This window comes from Vanellus vanellus (assembly GCF_965231255.1).
Source record: "Vanellus vanellus genome assembly, chromosome: 2".
Lineage (NCBI taxonomy): Eukaryota > Metazoa > Chordata > Aves > Charadriiformes > Charadriidae > Vanellus > Vanellus vanellus.
This window is the reverse complement of record NC_138906.1, coordinates 54,342,104-54,365,888: the sequence shown is the minus strand read 5'-3', so window position 1 is coordinate 54,365,888 and position 23,785 is coordinate 54,342,104. Positions and strand designations below refer to the sequence as shown.

The following is a 23,785-nucleotide window of genomic DNA, read 5'->3' as shown; positions in this document are numbered from 1 at the left end:
TATATTCCACGGAACTAGTCACATGTTTGAAAATGCATGGATGCCTAAATCTTCTGATGAATAAGGGGCTTTACTCTGTTTCAGAGAAGGAAGGGACAGAGTCACCTCCAGATTAACGTACTAATATTAATGTCCATGTGCAATTCTCCCATTAATTCCACAGGATCAGTATTAATCTTTAAAGTTTTCATAAAACTTGAATTCTTCAACATACATTGGATATACAGACCATAGGATAGCAAGGTGTGTTTACAAGGGTTTTACAATGATTACTTGGGGATAAATTTGGAAGAGGTACTTTATTTGTGTGTACCAAAGCGATTCATAAATTGTGCAGGTCGACTGAGGCTCATCTTGTTAAAACCTCTTAAATCATATAATGAATTGTTTCCACGCTGGACACATTTGATCCAGCTTACATGTGTTTTAGATAACATTTTTAAAATTAAAGCTATTCTGTCCAGTTCAGAGCAAAAGAATGAAATAAGATAGGAAGAAGGCAAGGAATAATTAACTAATCTTCGAGTAGGGGGGAGGGTTGGCTAAATTTATTGGGATGAAAACTGAAATTTGACATGTGAAATGAATGGGAAACTGACCACACTTCAGCTTCAACTGACTAGACCCAACAGACTATCTACAATATCAAATCACATAATTATTAGTAAACAATGATTGGAAATATAACACCTGTTAAAAGGCAGAATGTTAACATTTAAGATATCATCATCCAATTTCAAAATACACAAAGGAAATACCCTGAAGAATACTGACTCATCATGCCACAGTTTTAAATTCTACATTGAGCTTTTAAATGCATAATCCAGATTCATGATAACAAAGCTCTCTATAACTGTGTTTTGCCTTTTTTTCCCCCTGTATCAATACTTTATAAAAGGGAAAAAAAAACCCTGATATTTCTCTTTATAACTTGCTTTTTTCCTGGTTTGTTTTTATAAGCAAAACAAACTGTATCTTTCTCTCCAACTCCTCTGCTTTAAATCAAGAAGCAAGCTCCTGATGAGTGTTCACGCAGCTGATTAGAAAATTGTCTTATAAACAGCATCATTAAGTGGCATGCCAATCAGCAGTGATACAGTGGTATTGCTGGTGCCTGTGTAAATTATAGAGTTATGTCCTACGCTTGGGAAACCTAAACATACAATACTGAGATTTCTTATTGGCAATTAGATTATAAATGCTGTGTTCTAATCCTTAACAGCATGAGAATATATTTATCACATGCTGTATCTGCAGAATACAGAAAAGAAAAAAAAAATCTAACTGGAGCAGACTTTCTAAAGAAGCTGTTATGAAGGAACCCCCAACATTGAAAGCTTATAAAAGAGGAACCTTTTTGGGTTTTTCAGGAGTGATGCCATAGGAAAGCTATAGGGATTGTAAGATCTCTTGACATCCATTCTACCCCTGTTTATTTGGATTTACTATTTTTTTAATGATATGTATCACCACCCACTTAAAATAGAGTAAAAATACTTGGACTTGTTTGAAAGGTTTCATTGGTTTTATCAATGTTTTTGTGTTAAATACAAGGAAAAGCTTAAAAACATAGACAACACAGGAAACTCAGCTACCAAACACTGACCTACGCTCTATTGATACAATGTGACATGCTACATACATTTACCTGTTAATAGTACAGGGATCCACATTCACTTGGATATAATACATATGGAAGATGACTCTTAAGAAAGGCCAAGGCTGCAAAGTCCTAGACTTGAGAGCTATGAGATGCCATAATTAATGTCTGCCTGTGAAATTTTAATTCAGGTTCTTTAGCTTTCATCCTTTAATTATAAAGTCACGTTAACCAAGCAGGCCAGACTCTTTCAGTAAATAGTATCCTCTTAACTGACACACTTTGAGCCCTGATTCGTCATGGGGCTTTCATTTTGGAGTATCCTGTGCTTTCCAGGACCAAGGCAGAGGAATGTCAGGGTGCTGAGAGCTCAGCTTGGGTGCTAAGAGAAATGAATGGCTTAACTTGTAAGTAGGTAGTACTTGCATAGAGTAAAAACTCCAGACAATCAATGGCCTGAGCCACAAGGAAATCCCACATTTCAGCAGTACTTCACCTTATTCCTCCCAGGTGTCTGTTTCTGCCGTGGGAGAAGCTGAGGTTGTACACATCCGCACCTTCAACTACGGCTCAAGATTCATTCCCAGAGGATACGCCTGGGACACTAAACGATGGTGTGTCCTGAATCTATAAAGACGATTACATCCAAAAACATTACTTCATTTTAATTATCTGTTTCTGTTTTTCCCTAATTTCAAGGTCTTGTATTGGTAGCCATAAGAGTGCAAGTAAAGAGTTTTCCTTCTCGTTTTCAAATCAAATGTCTAATGCCATCTTTTGCTGTTGGATCAATACCCAGGCAGACCCAGTGGACAGGCCTGCGTTGCTTGAGCTTACCAGTTTACTGAAAGTAGAAGTAGGTTATTATGCCTGGACAGCAGTGGAAAATGAGGGAGAAGATGGCTAACAATAGAGATATAATAAGACTGAGAAATTTTGGTCTCCATTCAGTGCTTCAAAAGGGAAGATGTCAACTGTCTACTTGAAACACCTCTGATCTCATTTTCTCAATCTCTGTATTCATATCTTCCCACATTTTGATGTTATCTGCCCTTTCTTCTCTCCCAAACATGTTTCTAATCCCAAATGCTACCTCCTCACATATCAGTTTTGCCACTCTCTCTCTCTTTTTTCTTCTCCTTCCTGATGTTGCCCTGACTCCCCCATGTGTATTTACTGCCCAAAAGAAGCCACAGCTGCTTCTATGGCAAGACATGTATTCATCTATCAGAAATTTGTATTTTCCAACTCACCTGAAAACAACAGATTTGCTTAGCGGTCTGTAATTGATACGTACATCTAAAATTAATAGTTCCAGAGCACTCTCACTACAGTCAGTTGTTAACAGCTTTTTAATTACACATCAGGATGCCATAAACAACTTACAGCCAAAACATAACTTTTTAGAAGCATACAAAAAAAGTCAGTGACAACATCCACCAGCCTTTTGTCCTCTCCTGAACTTCTTATAACAGCAAGGAAAAATCCACCTTTTCTTTTCCACAAACATCTAGAGGCAAAAACTGGCAGAGAACAGGGCCCCCTCAGATGCAATGTGCAAAGTGTTTACAAAGGGAGTAGTGAATGAAGAATTGAGACACTGTAGAGGGAATAGCCACAATTGTTTGCCATTAAGGTACTGGAATAGATTGCTGCAGAGGAAATAATTTCCCCTAGCGTCATGTTTTTGGGGAGAAGAGATCAATCACGTACACCAGTATGTACTAAGAAATAAAGAGAACTAAAAGGTCTGTAAACAAATTGGAAAGGAGGAGTCAATTCTTAACAGTAACGCCTACCTACTCAAACAACCCTCCAAAATTCTAAATAGCACGTTTGTTCATTAACTGAGTCACCACAGACAAATGCATCTCATTTTTTAACTCTGAGACACTCTAGCCAGACGTGATTGATTTGTCCTCCTACTGGTCCTTGCCCTTTTGGGGTTCTGCAGAGACATTGGGAACCAGCAATAACTCACTATATGCCTCAGAGAGCTTTCTTGTTTTTGGAAATCTCTCGACAGTGTGACATTTACATTTATTATGGCTGATTCTGGGCATTTAAATATGAAAACAATTAAAGTATATTTGCAAGGGATATGACAAACGAGCATTTGTACTCTGGCCAATTTTTCACTGACTTTCATTCAAGTACACCATTATGTTTCATCTTTACCTCTGCCGTTGTCTAAATGAGATGATTTCCCAGTATCCATATGGGCAGGTTGACTGATGAGAATGCCTTTAGGGTTAAATGGCTTCAGTATAAACTCAAAGGTCTCTTTCTTGGGGCAAATTCTGCCCTTGCACTCACCAATGAAAATTCAGAGCCATCGCTGAATTATTTTGGACCCCCACCCATCTAAACGGTAGCTCTCTGGCAGTCTGCAGATCTCTCTCTATCTTTACAACTTGTATCCTTCAGTAGCAGCAGGTTGCTTTTGATTTTCATGCGATTTTAGTATTCTCACCAAGCTACTGTCCCCAGAGAGATGAGGATTACTTGCACCAAAGCTGGGCTGAAGCAGAGCACCTATTTCCTTGTACCTCCAGGTTACATTCCCATTAGCAGAAGGAGAGACTGAAATAACATAGGGGACGTGAGGGACAGAACAGCATTTTGCTCTCTTGACAACCCTCTCACGTCTATATTAATAATTAACTTAGTTTCCATAGTTGCAATGTGTCATGGCAATGTAGCTAGATGTAAATAAGTGTCTCCAGTTTACTTCAGGATGGTATTACTTAGGTTGTGGAGAGCCATCCGCTCTGTGCACAGCTGTGCTGGAGAAATCTCTCTGAGATTTTTTTATTCAACCCCTTCCTGGCAATTACTGCCTATTACTGCTGTATGGAATGATCAGATATACATGTCCCTATGTTCCATTAAAGACGGCCATCCAGCTGGGCTAAACTTACCACTGGAAGTGGTTTGAGCTAGTTCAGAAGTAAGGCACTCACATGAATCTTTCCGTAAGTGGAGTCCTACAGCAGTAACATTGCCCCAACAGTGTGATCTGGAAGAGCATATCTGTTTATCACTTTAAAGCAGCCTTTCCAAGCTGAATGCCAGGACCCTGCTACCTTGCTAAAGAAGAGCTGGAACCAAACCTCCCTCCCGCTAATTCCAAACATTCCTTGAAATATGTGGAAATGGACTGAATGTGTGACCTCAAATCCCCATTTCAAGCCCCTTCACAAAGTTTGATTGAGTTTTCAAGCTGCTGTTCAGGAAAAAATGCAAATACAGCTTTAGGGGCCCAGCACAACTGAGTGCTCTGTTCATCAATCCTTTAATGTATGCCAAATGGTCTTTTTGGTTCAAAATCATTTCATGAAATGCTAAGCAATGCCCTCATTGTTGCTTTTGCTGACTGGCAGTAAACCAGTGGGATGCCAGGCTGCCACCATCAGAACATCTGCTTTATTGGAAAAGTATTTCAGCAGGCCTTGCCTTGTAATAAACGATGTGACCCTGGAAGGCAGACAGCAGCTCTTCTGTAGGCAAATAGCTTGCCAAAGGTCAAAACCACCCAAAGGTTTGGGAGCAGCAGCATAATTTCTGTCACCCTGCCCTATCCAGGGTTTTACAGCTGTAATGAGTAACAGAAAAAATACATCACCAAAGCTCTGAAGATAGATCACAGTTGATGGACTGGGAGTATTCTGCCAGTGAAGAACATGAGAAGGGTGGGAAAGAGAGGAAGGCAGAGAAGTAGAGAGTCCAGCTGTGAAGCTTTTTACTCTACCACTGAAAACAGAGCTACTCCCGGGAGTGCCACTTTGTTTGCCTCAGTCAGAATGAATCGGGGCAGCAAAATGTGCCATATAAACTATTTCAGTTATGAAACAAGTTACAGAGTGCTTATACAAACAGCTTCTCTAGCACACAGATACTTGCCCATTGTCCTAATTTACAGCCTTTTCCAGAACAGTCCTTTACCCTCTGACTCTTTTTTAAGGAAAGAGTTACTTCTTTTCTTTTGTCTTTTTGACTCCATATTTCTCCTGAGACGTAAAACCCCACTGCTTTTGTAATCTTTATGTTCCATTCACAATGCAACATCAACAAAATCCCAATGAATTAAAACAGTGAAAAAAACCAGTGCAAACATTTCAATTTTACTAACAACATAAACAGCATCAAAAAGATTTTGGATCCTATTTATCTACCTGTGAAGTTAGTAGTCACTGGATGCTCTGTTGCTACAGTTAGAGAAAGGTCTTGCTCCTGTTGTTATTGCTATTGCCTTTTGAAGTGAAATGACAGTGGCGCTCTTTTGAATGGTAGCATTTTATAGCAATTTAACTTCCTGCCTAAAGAAGCAAATTTGCATGAAAATTATCTGGAAAGCACAATCACATACACACACAGTTTACATATATATATATATATATATGATCTTCAAGGTCCTTTCCAACCTAAACCATTCTATGATTCTATGATTCTATATATATAAACAGCATTATCAGTACAGGTATGACATACAGCATATCAAAGGCCATAGGGATGAAGAGTAAATTAGTTGGCAAGTTTTTTTCTACAGTAATTTTCCAGAATAGGAATCATTTCCTAGGAAAGCCTACCATTACCCTCCAACCTCATATATGATGAATACTGCAGGTGATTTGTACCGTCATTCTTATTCACCTTCCATGAAAGCACCACTGAGGACCTAATGAAGAATGCTGGGTAATTCTGGCATTATTAGATTTTTTGTTATTTATTTATTAGACAAGGGAACTGTTATCAGCAAGCAGCCAGGTGAGTCAAATCAGATAAAGCATTATCTGATTCCTGTGCTGTAAATCAGATTTTAATAGAGAAAAGATCTGCATTCCTTTGGGATTGGAAAGAATATGTTTATAATGTGTTCTGAATGTGTGCTGCACAATAGCAAGTATGGATAAAAAATATTTTCTCCAATTTTCCACTTTCTTCTCCAAGTTATTTCACCTATAAGATGAGAACTAAAATAAATTAAAGTTCTGTTCGTACCAAGTCCTAGCAAATAATTGAGATAAGCATGCGTAAAATCATGCATACTTGTTGCATCTTCACACAGGCACACCAAAAATACTGAATTCTGCGATATTAAAAATATAATCAAGACATCATTGTTTCTCTGCTGGCAGAATAGTTTACAGATTTCAGGTTTATCTAATTCAGCCATTACAATGAGACCTTTGGTAGCCTACTCTCAGTCCCAGTACAGCTTCTGTTTTAGCTATTAATCCTTGACTTTTTCTATTCAGAGCCTATGAAGTCTCTTGACAGGACCTGTAGATTAGATACAGATAACATTTGACTACCCCTTGAAGGTTTCACAAATTTTAATCAGCAGAGTAATCTAGATATGCTCAGACAGACATCAGTGTTAAACATTTAAAACCTTGATGCAAAGCCAGCTCTTCCTCATCATGCAGTGTTATTTGAATTTTGAGTTGCTGGAAATTATTATCGGCAAAAACTAGGGCTCCCCTCTCACCTAGTGCATCATTTTTGACTGTTCAGACATAACTAAAATTCTGGAATTAGTTTATTGCCCAGACACTTAAAACCAGTATTTTGAGAACTCAAATGCTACTTTTTAAAAACAAACTTGTTAGGTCACATTCAACTAATTCTGTAACAAACTGCAGAAAAAGGCTTTTCATGTCATGTTTGGCTTAAAAATGCCATTTCTTTCATGATTTAGATATGAAAATGAATTTATAATCAGAGCATTTTATTCACTGAGGTTTATGAAGGTGTGTGGTCAGTGCCATTAACAAGTGAACAGGGAAAGCTCTGTCCCTGCCAGCCATCAGCAGCAATGCTGACATCCATGTCACACTTCAGACATATGGAAAACAAGGAGGTGATCAGTGACAGCCAACATGACTTCACCAAAGGCAAGTCATGCCTGACAAATATTGTGAGCTTCTATGATGGGGTTACAACTTTGGCACATAATGGGAGAGCAACAGGCTTCATCTACCAGGACCTACGCAAAGTGTTTGACACTGTCCCGCACAACATCCTGCTCTCTAAATTGGAGTGTCATGAATTTGATGGATGGACCACTCAGTGGATAAGGAACTGCCTGGATGATCACACTCAAAGAGTTGAGGTCAATGGCTCAATGTCCAAGAGGAGAGCAGTGACGAGTGGCGTTCCTCAGGGGTCGGTACTAGGACCAGTGCTGTTCAATATCTTTGTTGGCGACATGGACAGTGGGATTGAGTGCACTCTCAGCAAGTTTGCTAACAACACCAAGATATGTGGTGCAGTTGACACGCTGGAGGGGAGAGATGCAATCCAGAGGGACCTGGACAGGCTTGAAAGGTGGGCCAGTGCCAACCTCATGAAGTTCAATCAGGCCAAGTGCAAGGTCCTGCATGTGGGTCAGGGCAATTGCAAGCACAAATACAGGCTGGGCAGAGAATGGACTGAAACCAGCCCTGAGGAGAAGGACTTGGGGGTGTTGGTGGATGGGAAGCTCAACATGAGTTGGCAACGTGTGCTTGCAGCCCAGAAAACCAACCATGTCCTGGGCTGCATCAAAAGAAGCATGGCCAGCTGAGGGAGGTGACTCTGCCCCTCTACTCCACTCTCGTGAGACCCCACCTGGAGTACTGCATCCAACTCTGGAGTCCTCAGGACAAGAAGGACGTGGACCTGTCCAGAGGAAGGCCATGAAGATGATCAGAGGGCTGGAGCACCTCTCCTATGAAGACAGGCTGAGAGAGTTGGGGTTGTTCAGCCTGGAGAAGAGAAGGCTCCAGGGAGACCTTATAGCGGCCTTCCAGTATCTGAAAGAGGCCTACAAGAAGGCTGGAGAGGGACTTTTTCTAAGGGCATGTAGTGATAGGACGAGGGGTAATGGTTTTAAACTGGAAGAGGGGAGATTTAGAATAGATATCAGGAAGAAATTTTTCACTATGAGAGTGATGAGGCACTGGAACACTTTGCCCAGAGAAATTGTTGAGGCCCCATCCCTGGAAGTGTTCCAGACCAGGCTGGATGGGGCTTTGCACAACCTGGTCTAGTAGGAGGTGTCCCTGCCCATGGCAGGGGGATTGGAACTCGATGATCTTCAAGGTCCTTTCCAACCTAAACCATTCTATGATTCTATGATCTTCTCATTCCCTTTTCTTCCCAGGTGAGCCTTTGATTCTCCATCACAATTTACAAGAGGAATTACATTTTTGAAAGTAACTGCAAAACTACAGGCAGCACAGAAGTCATGAACACAATGAAGGCTAAAATCAAACTTAGGCTATCTGAATGTAAGTCTTATTTATTAGGGAAAAAATCCAACCAAGTCACAACTAACCACATGCTGTATTGGAGATATTGGTTTCCCTTTTGGGGGATGCAACTACACTCTATTTGTTTTATCAGTATCTCAACAATAACCTGATTCAAAATCTGTATGTGGATCAGTAAAGGTTAGCTCTAGTCACTTGGGCACAAGAGTACTTTCAGGTTGTAATGACCTTGGTGTCTCAGATGATAGATTAAATATCTTCAAGGAAGACCAGATCACTTTTGGTTTTATATATCTGTGATGAAAATGCAGAGAAGTAAATGAAGGAACCGGTGAGAAGCATGAATACTGAGACTGAAAGTGCAGCCTGTAATGGGGTGCAGTGTACACATCACTAAGGAAAACACTTTAAAGGTCTGAGGTTTCCTTCTGGAAACTGACAGCAACAAGGACTGGGAGAAGCAGAGATGCTGGTGTCATGTTAACATGCAGGAAACAGTCACTTAAGTACCTTTTTCTACCCCAGAAAAAGAAAAAGACCAAATTAAGTATAATATAAATTCCTGTAGGTCCATATCTAGCCATTCCCCTAAGTAACCTGAAGAAGTTTATTACAGCACAACCAGAATAATAAACATCACAGAAACTGATATCTCAACCAATGCTATATACAAACTTACTACCTGTTACCACTGAACTTCCCACTGTGTTCCCCTCCATCTGGCACAGCAAGACTCCTAAGGCCTTTCTCCTTAGGTTCAGCAGGTCAGGCAGGCGTAATTTAGTAGTAACAACATCATGTAATTTGTGCGAGCAGACAGAGCACCATTAAAATTACCATCTTTCTAATGAGCACCTTGTAAATCTGATGAAATTTCTGTCATTAAACTAAAAAAAATATCTGATGTATCTGAAAAGTAACTTTTTTTTTGAAAAACTAATAATCAAAACTGCAAGAAAGAACAGCAACCTTACAGAATCTACCACACTTTGATCCACACAGTAGCCTTTTGCAAAGTGACACAGGCTTCAGAAATGCTCCCTTGATTAATGTGAGGCTGGCTTGAGCTTCTTTCACCTCACTCTGGAAGGCAAAACATTTATGGAGAAACGAGCAGTCCCTCAGTGCAACAGACCACAGAACCCATTGCAAAACAGGAGATGAGCAGATGAAGATTCAGTACCTTACTTGTCAGCTCTACTTATCTGTACAAATGAAAATATTTGACTCTTTCAAATTAAGACAATGTCCCTTATACAATATATTGAGCTCTTACAATCCAGTTTAAAAGGATGAAAACATCACTAGCCAGACAGCTCTTCACCTGACAAGTGTCTCATGTCTTGAAATTAATGCCATATTTATATCTTTTATCATTAGCAAGCTACTAATGGCTACCACCTCCTCAACTGTACATCCTCAAACCCTCAGTGGTACAGGACGCTCCCTGTACCAGCACATGTGCTGCTGGCTGGCACAGTGGGTCAACCTCAGATTAATTATTATCCAACGAGGGCACCACACTGCAAACTGCCTTTTCTACATGGCATGTCTCTAAAGTCTGGCCATGTAAATCAGACTGCAAGACCAGAGGTTCTCAATCATTGCTTTGGTTTCCTTAAGTTTTAATGAATCTTTATCTAAACTATTCCATTGTTTTCCTGAGTACATGCATCCTGAATGACTCAGTATGGGAAGATGAAGATTGTTTCAATTTTTTTTGGTCAAGAAACCTCCTTTCTCTACAGATAAATGTCCTTGTTCTAGAGCAAATGCACCTTTTCCTTCTTTAAAATAAGAAAAAGATCTATTCATTCAGAGTTGACAAACAGACAATATACGTGAAGCAGTTCAGGGGAAGTGAGGTAGCTTTAATAATCTGTATCACACTATTATTTGTTGTAACTTTATGCTTTATAACCAGGAGTTTAGGCACTCGCGGCTTCCCCTCCCTGGAGGGCAATGTATCAAGACGGTAATGTATCATGACCTCAACAAATGCTCTATTTAAACAGCACAATGACTCTCAAATGGAAAACACATTTCTGCCTGCCATATCTCGAGTTTAAATATATTTCTCTTTTTTTTTTTTGTTTTTCGTTTTTAAACATTTCTAGAAAAAAAATGGTCTGGCAGGGATTCAATGTCATGTTCCACCTTCAAACACATAGGGCCCTTCAGCACTGGTGAAGCTGGTGTAAATGTGCAGCTAGGATAATGCCAAACTCACAGACCCGGAGGCACCTGACTTACTGAGGTTCCACTTGAGGCCTGTCGTGGTCACTCTCTCGCAGGAGCTCCCGATGGGGATGAGGCCGCACCAGGCACCTTCCAGTCCTGTGTCCACATGCAGCTTGTGCTTGCCCTGCAAGACAGAAGGACCTCTGGAGTCAGTGCTTGCCAGGGACTCAAAAGGCATTTGCCAACAGACTTTGCAAATAAAACAGAAAGTACTTAGATGCAGACAGGTCCAGAACTTTCCCCAAAGGCTCAGGAATATTTGGCTGCAGGAATTCAGGTCCTTGATGTTTACAGAGGGAAGAGAGACATGTGCTTAGGTTCCAGACCTTTCAAAGGTCTTTCAAAAGGCTTTCAAAAAGTTTGTTTCTGAGCTTTTCTAAGCAGAATCTGGCTTTGCTTATTCTCCCTTGGCATTTTTTGAAGAAGCACTTCTGTCAAAGCTAGGCTCTTTATTCCTGTGAAATGAAGGCGTCCTGACCCATTCATTCATTTTTTTCCTCATCTAAACAGCTGTGTTTCACTTCCTAAACAACACTAGTCAAAGCACCACTGAAGCGCCTTCATTATTTTGACAACAGCTGTAAAATTTCATGTACTTCTTCAGGCATGTACTCCTCCCAGAAGGAAGAATACGTACAGAAACTTAACTAGGTGCTAGAGAAATTAAGCTAAATATTTAGAGTAACGTGCTTACACTAAGTAAGAACAACAAAGTGAAATTAAAACACGTTTTTTGTACATCTAAGACAAATTCATCTTGTAACTATCAAGTCCATGGGATGTAGGAGAAACAGCAGCTATTAATGATGATGGATTTTTGACCAAGCTCTTAATTAGTACTTATAGACCCTGTGTGAACATCTTGCCGGGTAGGTATCAGCATATGAACAGTTGGAAGGAAGAGTAGATAGTGGAAATCTTTCACAGAATGAAAAAAAGACGAAGCTGAATGTTAGAGTTCTGGCACAGTTTGTTTTCTAAGAAACTAAGAAAGTGTTTATGAAAACTAGTTACAAGAAAACAGCAAATGCAAACCAGTGACAAGATCAGAGGAAAAATCATCCTCTGGTCTCTTCTGCACAGGTAATTTATTCTTTCAAACAAACATGGGCTTCATCTGGGGTAAGGTTAGGATTCTTTGAAATAGAGGTTTTTTGGGGGTTTTATTTTATTCTCTTGTGGATGCACAGGCAAGTAAAACCCTTGAGCATGTCTTTAACACACAACTTCTTAATCATTATAAATAAAATCAGATATGCCTACTTATTAATTTACCAAAATAAAAGAACCTTCTGAAACCAAATAAGTATCCAGCAAGCACTCTGTTAAGCAAGAAACCAAGGTTTTATACCGAAAAAAAAGAACTGTTGAACCATAAAACTCAGGTAAATGTCCCAAGCAGCAAAAATACTTTCTCACAAATTTCCTTTTGGGGAATGTATTTAAGCTTTTTTCTTAAGTCCTGTCCTCTCATACGCTCATTACAAATGCCCTTGCATATATAAAGTCACTAGTTAGAAAGTCAAAACTGGAGGTGAAGTATCTTATTGCCAAGATGTTGATGTCTGAGGCGTTCGACAGCTTCTCCTGTTAATGCCAAATGCATTATGAAGAAACAACTTCAATACATGTCATGCTCTCAGTTAACAAATGAACCTTGGAAAAGCTGTCAATTAGGGAGTATCAGATTGCATAGCTTAAGCCTGTTTGATTGTTTGCAGAGCAACAAGAAAACCAATCCAATATCATCTATCTGCTCAGGGTGTCCAGCTTCATGCGGTGATGAGCCGTGTATTTCTATAGTGGTTGTGAATGCTTGCCTGCCAAATTCAGAGGTGTAACAAATTCAGGCTTGATAACCTTTTAGCTATGCAATATGCCATGCTACTTCTCTCTCGCGGTATGGAGGGAGGAAGAAAGGGAGAGGAGAGGTACAAGTACAAGTCTTGTTACGTGATCACAGATACTGTCTATAATGAAGTTTATGGTGAAGGAGAGAACGAAGGGGTGGGACTGCTTGTTCCCAACGAATGCACATATCGATGCTCAGAGATACTTAAGGAAAGCAGCAAACTCGCTACATTATTCAATTAATTAAGGAATATGAAAACGAGAGGTAAAAGTAACTGGATCGACAGAGAACCTCATTAAGTCCTGTATTCTCGGAAACTGTGTCTACCCACTATTAGGTGTGCATTTCCTATTTTATGACATTCTGGCCCATCTTACAGATAAGTATTCAATTTAAGTTACATTTATGCAAAAATCTGTCTTTCTGTTCTCATTAAATAAATCTTTAAAACAAAAGATGTCATTATCAGATGTTGCCAATATCTAGGATTTTATCAGGAGCCTTTCACTGCCTGATACTTCCCTAAAAATCTCAGTTCACACGTCCCAGTGATTATGTGAGAATCTTAACTGTCTTTCCTAAAAGCACATTTTCTAGCCCTCAGTTGTTATGAGAAATTTCAAACTAGGAGACCAAAGGGCTAAACCCAAGACAGCAAGTAAACAGGAACTGAAATATTAAAATGCAAATTATTTTTTAATAATGCCTCTCAACTGTTAAGCCAAACTCATGGTTTAGGGATTGGTTCACTGATATTACACAAGACAGTTTTTAAGACTTTTCTTTAAATAGATCAGTATGGGATCTTAATATTATTGGGGACAGCAGGGATAGAAAGGGGAAATGGTCACTGAAGGGAAAAAAAACCAAACAAAAAAACCCAAATGACTCACTCATTTTTGCCAAAAAATATTATTCAGCCAATGCTTTTGGACAGTAAGGCTCTAAAGTCAAAGCACTGTGAGTTTGCCACAGGGAAAATGAGGTGCCCAAGCTTATCTTCAAGTTTTCAAGTACAGATCTTTCAACCAAGCAAGATGGAACTGATATTTTCAGGAGGAAGGGAGGATCAGAGCTTGTAATTTGCCAATACAAGTAATAATTTGTTCTATTTAAATCTCTGTGATTAAAGGAAAAATTACATACTGGCACTTAAAATATGACACTGTTTTCAGTTTCTGTAGAACTCAAAGTTCCAAAATTAGTATTAAAAAGAAAACCAAAGTTTTACTAAATAAATCTCTCCTCCTTAAGTTTTTTTTTGCCTCTGTAGGTGGTAACTGAAATATTTTCACATTTAACTTAAGAATCAAACATTACCATGTTTGAATGATACTGGTGATAAAATAATGGCAAAGAATACAGCTGCATTGATTTTTATCTTATTAAGTCAGTTTTGAAAAACATCGATCAATCTTCAGCATTGATTTTTTTTCTTCATTTTGTCTCTGATGCTGGGAAATAAGATCAATTTCTAAGTTCAGCAATAAGAAGAAAATGTCAGAAGACATTTTAGAGAATCTTTCATCCATATAGGTTAAACTTTTCCTTTTGATTCTGATGTCTTGTATTATAAGAAAGCATTTAAGCAGTAGTGGTTACATATACCTCCACTCAACCACTGTTGTTGCCAAGGAAAGACCTAAAGACATAGTTGTTCTCTGTCACATCTCCTAACTCAAATGAAGAGAAATCTGATTGCCAGGATCTCATATACCTAGCGCTATCCAAGGTTGTAAGGCTCTAAAACCCTTATTCAAAAATTTGCAAGCTGAGAAGCATATAAACAAGTATCAAGATAAAAGCTGATAGCTTCTATGCATGCACAGATACCCCATGGGCACTTCATAAAAGTATAGAGTAAATTACTCCTCCAAGTGCTTTCCAGATCAACTTGGCTAAACGTATTGCAATAAATGTATACTCTAAAATAGATATCAAAGAACAAAATGGTATGAAAGAGAGAGAATGGGGACTGTTCTTCAGTACTGCATTCTGAAGGGACCTGAAGGAGGGAAACCTGGAACCTGGTAGGTTGAAACTGGACAGAGGGGAGAGGCATGAAGCCAGTTAACAAGATGCTGAAGAAGAATAAGGAATTAAAATTAAGCTTTAAAAATCAAATGAAGAAAAATATAATAAACAGATCTTGGACTGAAGGAGTAGGACATGTGAAAGGTAACAGGGAAGGAAACGGAACGAGTTACAGGATTAGAGGACAAAGCAACCTTATTTCAATTTTCAGGCTGCCCTGATAGTTTTTCAAGTATAAATACATCTACTGAATCACTTAACTGCTAGAAGTCACCGATTTTCTCAACAGTATACTTTCACCTGTGCTCGCTGTGAGATCTGGGATTACAGAGAAACAGGATTTCTTGACATCTGGCCAACTGCCCTATGATACCTCCTCCACTAGCTAGATCTTGTTTTCTATAATCTTTTGACAAAACATCTTTTTATATCAGCTTTATTTCAATGATAACTCCATAGATGGCAGCACACACTCAAAAACAACAGCAGCAAAAAACTAAATACAGATGTCATAGTGTTACCCAGGGAAAGGCAAAAAACACAATCTGTTTCAGTACATAAACATCTGGGTGCAGAAAACAGCATATAGATAAAAGACTTGGGAAATGTGGGGAAATCGACATGATCATCAAAGACTGCAGAAGAGAGAAGGAGGAAAGGAACAAAGATGAAACCAAGCTGAGAACATTTATGTTTAAAATCAAGTATCATGATTGGCAATAAAGTAAAAACAAAGTTCCAGAAATATTTCTACTAATCATTAGTTGCGTAAGAGCTTGACTTAGCAATAATAAAAGCTTTTAGGCTGAGATTCTGAACGTGATAAATACAGCCAATTTTTCTAAAAGGATGTATTTAAGAAGAGCTATTTTGTTGTAACCCTAGAATATCATCGATTGTCTTTCCAATCAAATATATATAGTGCCAATTTGCTATTACATGAATGCTAATCACAGAACATTATTTGAGCCAACGAGGCTTTTTATTGCTGTTGAAAATAAAAGTATCCATAGTTACAGTGAAAAATCAGAAATCTGAAAGCTCTTGTATATCATATAAATGACTGCTTAAACTCATATGGAAAAAACAGCAAATTTATTGCACTTCAAAACAACATTAAAAAATGTTGGACCAAATCCTGCTGATCCTTACTATCAAACGTTAGTAGTGCTCCTGTACTGAAAGGGATAGACTTCAGTGTATCAGTTATTTGCAAGACAGAACTCCACCAAGCCTACCCTTCAAGAGGAGCACTTCATAAAATGATGACTCTATAGTGAATAAAATCCCAGGCAGTAGAGATAGAATAAATTATAATCACTATTAGATCCAATTAATGGACACATCTGCTTCAAACCAATTTATGGTAAGGGTATAGAAAGAAATCTCTGTGGAGGTAAGTGCCACTAAAATGGTAAGATTTACTATACCCTGAGGTTATACATTTAAGTGGTTGCTACTGTATATCTAATGTACAAATTATCCACAAAGACCAAATGATCCAGAGTTTCACACATTCACACATGAACTTTTTCTACAGGCCTAATAAAACCCTCCTGAGAGTCCACTTCTCACATGATATCAATGACATGTTTTACTGAGCACAGTAGGTGCTTCCCTTTTTTGCTCATCACCTGTTGCAGCACAAGCAAGTAAAAGCAACTCTCTGTCGTCTTTAGTCAAGCCTATATGACTGACAAGAAAACAGTGATCACAGGTGCAAAAAATGCGAAATTATATTTCTCTCTGGAGACTGAAAGTGGTTAAAACTGCCAGCAGTGTAGACACTGCTAACATGCACACAAATGAAGTGATGAAAACACTTTATCAAGCAAATAAGATATCTGGGAATACAAAAGCTACTTTAAAAGGGAGTTTGGGTGGTTTAATCTCTTTTCACAGACATATCTTAAAGATTGACAAATGCCATAAATACTAATTCTTGTTCTGCTCTGAATACTACCCTAAAGAAAAACTCATTCTGTCGAAACTTCCCACTCACAAATGAAATTCCACAACAGTCTATCATAAATCAATGCAAAATACAACACAAATGCAGCGTGAAACTACAATAATCAAGAACTGCCTGGTCCTTCTCTAAATTCAAGCAAGCCTTACACTGGCCCAGTGTGACATTTTATCCTTGAGCTTGTGCATTTGATGCCCTATCCTCAGCAGGCCCATCATTATAGGTTTAATTAGCATTTTTAGTGATGCCCTAAAAAATCAGAACCATTTTCTTTATATCCGTTTATGAGACTACAGAGTATAATAGATTGCAGATAAGAGTGAAAAGTAGACAAGCTGCTGAAGATTTCATATTGCCTGTACAATTATTATGCAATATTGCAGTTAAATTGTCAATCTAGAGGGGCCTTTACTAAGGGAACTAATATTCTATAATTCCTAAGTGATGAAAATTACAGCATAATCTTTCTCACCATCCACCAGTTCATAACACATTTAGTGTCACTGCTCATTCTTTTTTGTGCGTTTCTACAGGACAAGAGTCCAGAGGATCTCTTCTACCTAGACTACATTTTCCTTTGTATTAGAGAAGGGTGGGAGTTAATTTAAAAGACAGGATATTTGGTCACCTAACTTGTGGCAAGAAACAATTTCTTCTTCATAGCACTGAATTCCTAAGTATTGCTGGAAGGCACCTTTACGCTATGTAAGAATACACAGAATTTTTGTGTAACTAGATAGTGCTAAGGGTTTTTTTGGTTTATTTTTTGAAAGTGCTTAGGCTCTGTTGCTATACAAGAAAAATAGTATGGTTCCCAAGCCTAATGCATATCAGCGTTTACTAACATATGCTATACAACAATATTTGATACATATTTTTTTCTTGTTTGGATTGCTCTGATCAGGTTGCTTTCTCCATGCATCCTGCTTTCTCTTCCCTATTACAGCTAATCTGTCTTCCCTTTTGCATAGTTCTTCACAGTCCATCCTGTGATGGAGCTTCTCCGTCCTGTTTAGCGGGAAGAAATTAAATGATTAATTTTTCCTTTCATCAACTACTGGCCATCTGAATCTTGGCTGGCTGTTGTGGCAGGTGCCTTGCCTGGCAAATCTCTGTAGCTCTCCTCCTACAAAATCTCACTTAAAAATCTTCTCTACCACATGAACAAGAAGAATGATCAACAGACTGCTGGTCAACACCTTCTTACAGTTTCTTGCACTCCTCAGTCTACATCCACGTGATGACCTTGCCTTTTTTGTATTATACCATGCAGCAAATCATAAGCCCACAAATCCTTTTACATACCACCATCCTTTTAGTAGAACATGGCTTCATGGTCAGGGGCTTCATATTAGGATTAGAGGCTTCATAAAGGCCTGGCCTCTATAATGTCTTCAGTGCAAACAAACTGGTGGCCAGAGTTGTTTGTACTGAGCCAGGGAATCTCACAAATACTCTTTTCTTCCTTTCATTTCTGACTTACTTTCACATACCTCTAGGTAAGAAAGAGAAAGGCTTGAAGTAGTGAGGAATGAACTTTTGAGACAATTTTTAGTATCCCTTTTTAATGTCAATAACAGGAAGGAATAATTTGCCATTATTATAACGATATTCATTGACCTAGGATAAGAAAACATATCCATTTTCAGTAGAGAGGGAAATAGTTTCTGCTTTATAACAGCAGGCTTTGAAGAAGGGTTATGCCCCAGATCTTGTGCTAGCAATGACTGACTGCTTGTCTCTACACCCACTAAATTCAAAGACCTTTTGCTCAGGTCAGAAAGAACAAACATAATTAAAGAAAATTCAAGCTGGCCATTCAAACATATAATTTTTTTTCCTCTTTTTTCCACATTCTCCCATTTTCTTATATAGCTAAGTGGTCAGTTGGAGATTACGGTCCACACAAAAATCCATTCTTTTTTCAGAGCACATGGTGAGGAAATAGAATATTGTACTACCCTGAACTCTATTTCCTCCTTTATGAATCACACGTGGATAGGGGTCTGAAATTTATTTGCAACAGCCTTTTTATAATGGATATAGCTTCAGTTCCCTTGCATTTCAGTGGGAACTGCACCCACGCCATCAGTGTCATCATTGACAGATTTGATCCTCAGAATACCAGGAATATTCACAAGCACACTAAAATCATTCAAAGTAGGCCAACCTGAGTCCTAAATCTTTGACAGTGATTTCTTACCATAAACAGATACAGTCAGCTTGGCATCCTTTCTCACAAGACTTTGAAGCTCTGAAAGCTGAATGCATCTTTTCAGCACCCCATTTGTTATCACAGTTATAATTCTGAGGGAGCATCCCACTGGTATATTTAAAATATCACCAAAAGGAAGAATAAATTGTATTGTCTAGCAGACAATGAAAGAACAAAGTCCACATGTGGCATTTACCTTCTGCCTTCCTTAGACCTATGTGAAGGACCTCTTATATCCCCCAATAAGAGGGTCTCGTCTTCTCTTCTCTTCTCTTCTCTTCTCTTCTCTTCTCTTCTCTTCTCTTCTCTTCTCTTCTCTTCTCTTCTCTTCTCTTCTCTTCTCTTCTCTTCTCTTCTCTTCTCTTCTCTTCTCTTCTCTCTTCCTTCCCTGTGCTCACCATGAGTTGAATAACGATGAGACTGTTATTTGTAGCACACAATGGGGATTTTTCACCTCCAAAACCAGTTTAAAGGATACAAATCACAAAGATTACAAGTGGAAACAGGATTAAATTTCATTTTTCTGAATCTGTTTCAGAGCTGATGCACACAAACATGAACATAATGTGCATGTGTAGCCAGGAGCAGGCTGATGCATTCTTCAGTTTAGCTTGAAAAAACATCCCTTGCAGTCTGGCAAAGGGAAGCCACAGAGCCGCAGAAAGTAGCAGCAGGGACACAGGCCAAGCAGTCCCTGTTTCCTGAAGAGTGAGAACTTGAAGAATGAGCATTGGTACTGACCACACAAAAGAAAAAGAAGAAGTGGTGTGTGGTACCATGGGGTATTTTCCAAAGTATGATGCTTATCGATGACAAGCACACTTTCTGCCTTCCAAAACTTGCTCTGCCACTGTGCTTCTTGGCCAGTGATGCATGACAAGCACTCTCGTGCCTGCCCCGTGCTTGTATTGCACACAGGGAGAGCTGAAAAATGACAACTCCGGATGGTGCAGCAAGCCTGGAGCCCTTCCAAGCACAGGCTGTTTTGCACAAGCAAGAACCCCCGGGGATATGGAGCCACGGGAAGAGCAGAGCTCGCTCCCGCTCCAAACTTGCAATGGGCAAGAGAGCCCGAGAGAGCCAGGGCAGGAGTGGTGCCTTGGAGGTGCAAGAGCAGCTGGCAAGAACCGAGCCGAAAGGGCCCAGAGGAGCCCTGGCAAGGGGCTGTGCTCAGTGCTACAGAGGAAGGCAAAAAACCCCCGGAGACACTTGGTAGCCCTCCATGGGGGAAAAAAAGCCTTCCTCCCACAGCTGCAGGGCACGAGAGGCCGTGTTCATGGTGCATGAGCAGCAGGCAGTAACCTAGCCTAAATGGAGGAGAGGAGCCCTGACAAGTAATCATGCTCAATGCTGCAGACGAAGGCAAAAAAACCCTGGGGAGCAGTGCCAATGTGCCCTGGGGGAAAATTTCTTCCTGACCTCAGCGGTGGCAATCAGCTATTCCCTGATCATGTAAGCAAGACCTGCATCCTCTTCCCACAGGCAGGTCACGCTTCCCAGAGGATACCCAAGCTGTATTGTCCCTCAACTTGGAGTCATCTCAGGGGCTTCTGAGAGTGGTCAAAGGCCCCTGGCCTCATCAACCTTGGGGGCAAGAGTGCTTCTGTGCCCAGTAGGACACCAGCAGGTATTCCAAAGCACTGGGACCCTGGCAATATCTCTGCATCCCATTTCTTACGGCTGCTGCTCGTGGCTCTGCAGGGGATGACGACAGTGAGCTCTGCAGTGCTCCTGAAGAAAGCATTCTCTTAGTCTGGCCATGGCTATCCAGCTGGAAAGGATTTCCGTCCCTCAGATGAGCTTTGAAGGTGACCCCACTGGGAGCTGGCCTTGCAGCAGAGAGCCTCCAGCCTCCAGTCTTCCTTTCTCAGCCCCCTCCAAGTAATTCCACAAGGACTTCCTCTTGGACGCCTTGTTGCTGCCCTCAGGCCGTCTCTGGCAGTGAGACACAGGAGGATGCTCCCTGTTATCCTTCCCTGGGGCACCTGCTTCGTTGCCAGGTGGTGGCACTGTGACATGGGGGTCATGGGGCTGCCCCACGCATTCCTGCCCACTGCCCCTCTGCCCAGCATCTGTCGGAGGAAGGCCATTGGGGTGCTGGCTCCAAGGCAGTCCCTGTGCCCAGAAGGCCCAGGGGGCTGTCCCTACCCTAGGTGGTCATGCACTGGGCACAGCTGCTGGATGTCTCTGTAAATTCATCTGTACATTCAGACTATGTAAATAAGGGCATTTATACCATATGCATTCATTGGGTTGTGGGGATTCCCAAAGCGATAGGAAGGCTTTTGGTTCCCTCTGCATGAATTTTGCAGGGATGTAGAACGCATGCAGGATTTCCTCACCTTTCATTAACAATGCACCAGGTGACATTTGCTACTACCCTGCTCATGGTGAGGTCGTCTTCTTGGAAAGAATTCCTGAATGGTTTTGTGTTCTTGACCATCTTTTTCCTTGAGCTTCAGTAGCTCTTTTCTTCCTTTGGCCTTGATCCTTGGTATCCTTCCAGAAAGTGCTGGCAGCCCTTTGAGCCTTCGTCTTGCTCCTGCTAGTCATCTTCTGTAGGCACTCTATGCCCCTAAGTACCTGCTTAGTCTTTGTTTGCCTTTATCCCAGACAGAATTTGTCTTTCTTTAACCCAAGGAATGAGAAATGTCCCTAGTGTTACAGGTGAGTTCTCACCAGGCCTTTGCACAATCCTTGCCTTTCCTATGGAAATATCTTGCCCAACACACAAGAATACATTTGCCCATAGCCCATTCGTAGCTCATAGTCACCCTGTGATCTACTCATGCCTCCAGGCGATTTCTGTTCGTATAAAGAATCTCAACATCTTGATGCGAGCTCAGTGTGAAGAGACAGGCCCTTGAATGTGTCCCTAATATGCTTCAACTTTTGGTCAGCCCTGAAGTGATCAGGCAGTTGGACCAGGTGATCATTGTAGGTCCCTTCCAACTGAACTATCCTATCTTATCCTATCCTGTCCTGTCCTGTCCTCTCCTGCACTATTCTAGCTCTTCTTATTTACTGTTTGGGAATAAAATAGAATTTGAACCCATGAAACAAGACCACTGTAGAACAAGTAACACCATACCAAATACAAAGTGATATAATGCAAGAAAAACCCTACCATAAAACCATAAAATAATGGCCAACAGAATGACAGATTGCTGTAAAAATGATACACAGCTCACCCTGCCAAATGCAGAAAGGCTGGAACAAGTAATACCGCCTATTTAGGCCCTTTGACTCATATATATTGCATTTTCTGAATATAAAAATTTTCAGTCTGTTTCATGCAATAGCAAGTCAGAGCTCATTTTTTGGAAGAGGAGCTGAACCCTCATATAAAACAGAAACTTGCTAGGGCAAATCTATTTGCAGCCTGTATTGATGACATGAAAGAATCAAATTAATTTCTTCCATCACAAAACTATCAAAAAAGAAACAAAAAGACAAGCTAGAAAGAAAACATATGGCCAAATCATTGAAAAATCTAAAAGCTAAACAATTAATTTTTAGATACTTAAAGCATTATTAAACTTCAGGAGAACTACAAATTGGTGCCTCTCATTAAATAATATATAATCAAGGATCATTTATGGAATTAGGTGCATTACTCTTGAATACCAGTTTTCTTTCCTTCCTAATCTTCTCTAGCTACATGTCCCTCATGGAAAGCATTCACATGATTTCATCGCTGCTACTGCTACATGAAGTAAGATGCCTTTGGGCTAGTACTAGGACAGAATTGCGTTCAAACCATTTAAGATTTCAGAATAAAAACCCTACTGCTTGCCTCAAAACATTATCAGCAACAAGGCCATGGAAGTTTGCAGACCAAGAGAATTTTTCTGCTAATAGAAAATACGTTGTCTTCCAATAAATCTCTAAGGCCTACACACAGTACAAAATGGAATTTGAAAGTGCATTTTCATTCAGTTTTAAACAAACTAGCTAGCGTCCCGAGAACTGGACAATGGGAAAGGTGGCTATGAAATTTCCATCAGGAGATACTTAGTTTCCTCTGAGAATTAGGTCTTTGTATTTCTTAGTGCTGATTTTGAATCCTAAAATACTATACACTCACCTCCTCAATTTAAATTACAAATTAAGATAAACAAAATGCAATACCTACAGGTATATTCATTTCCCGGCTTTACGGTATACTTATGAACATTTTAGCCAAATTTCATAGGGGAATATATGGATTGAGACTTACCGTATTTATGTGAACAGTCATCTTTATATAAAACCAACAATATGTGGTTGTCTGTGAATGTATCTGTCTGTCCATTTGTCCATATCTCCACCTACTTTTGTGAAAAATTTTTGACCTTGAATAGTAAAACAATCTTCTTATATCTAATGACAATTTTTCCTCTTTCTGAAATATACGCATGTGCATACCATTCCCGCCTCTCAAAAATGAGCCATGGAGTTAATTTATTTTCACACTTCTTCACAAGCTGAAATGGTCCAGCTTTCTAATACCAAAGCCTTGTATTTGTAGCTGCAGGCGCTGCAGACATCCCATCTGAGGCTGCTGGGTGGACTGTGCCTCTATTTCCCTTTGGTCAGCACCTTTGAGAGGACTGCGGTGCCCAAGAGGAGCTCCAAC

General features: G+C 39.9%; 1 protein-coding gene across 1 annotated transcript in view; it reads right to left on the bottom strand.

Moving 5' to 3' along the window:
• TPK1 (thiamin pyrophosphokinase 1) overlaps positions 1-23,785 on the bottom strand; it is a 314,822-nt gene that overhangs the window by 53,840 nt on the left and 237,197 nt on the right. Inside the window, exon 7 of the mRNA XM_082480043.1 lies at positions 11,110-11,221. Within this exon, the coding sequence (XP_082336169.1) occupies positions 11,110-11,221 (112 nt within the window). The remainder of the gene's footprint in view (positions 1-11,109; positions 11,222-23,785) is intronic.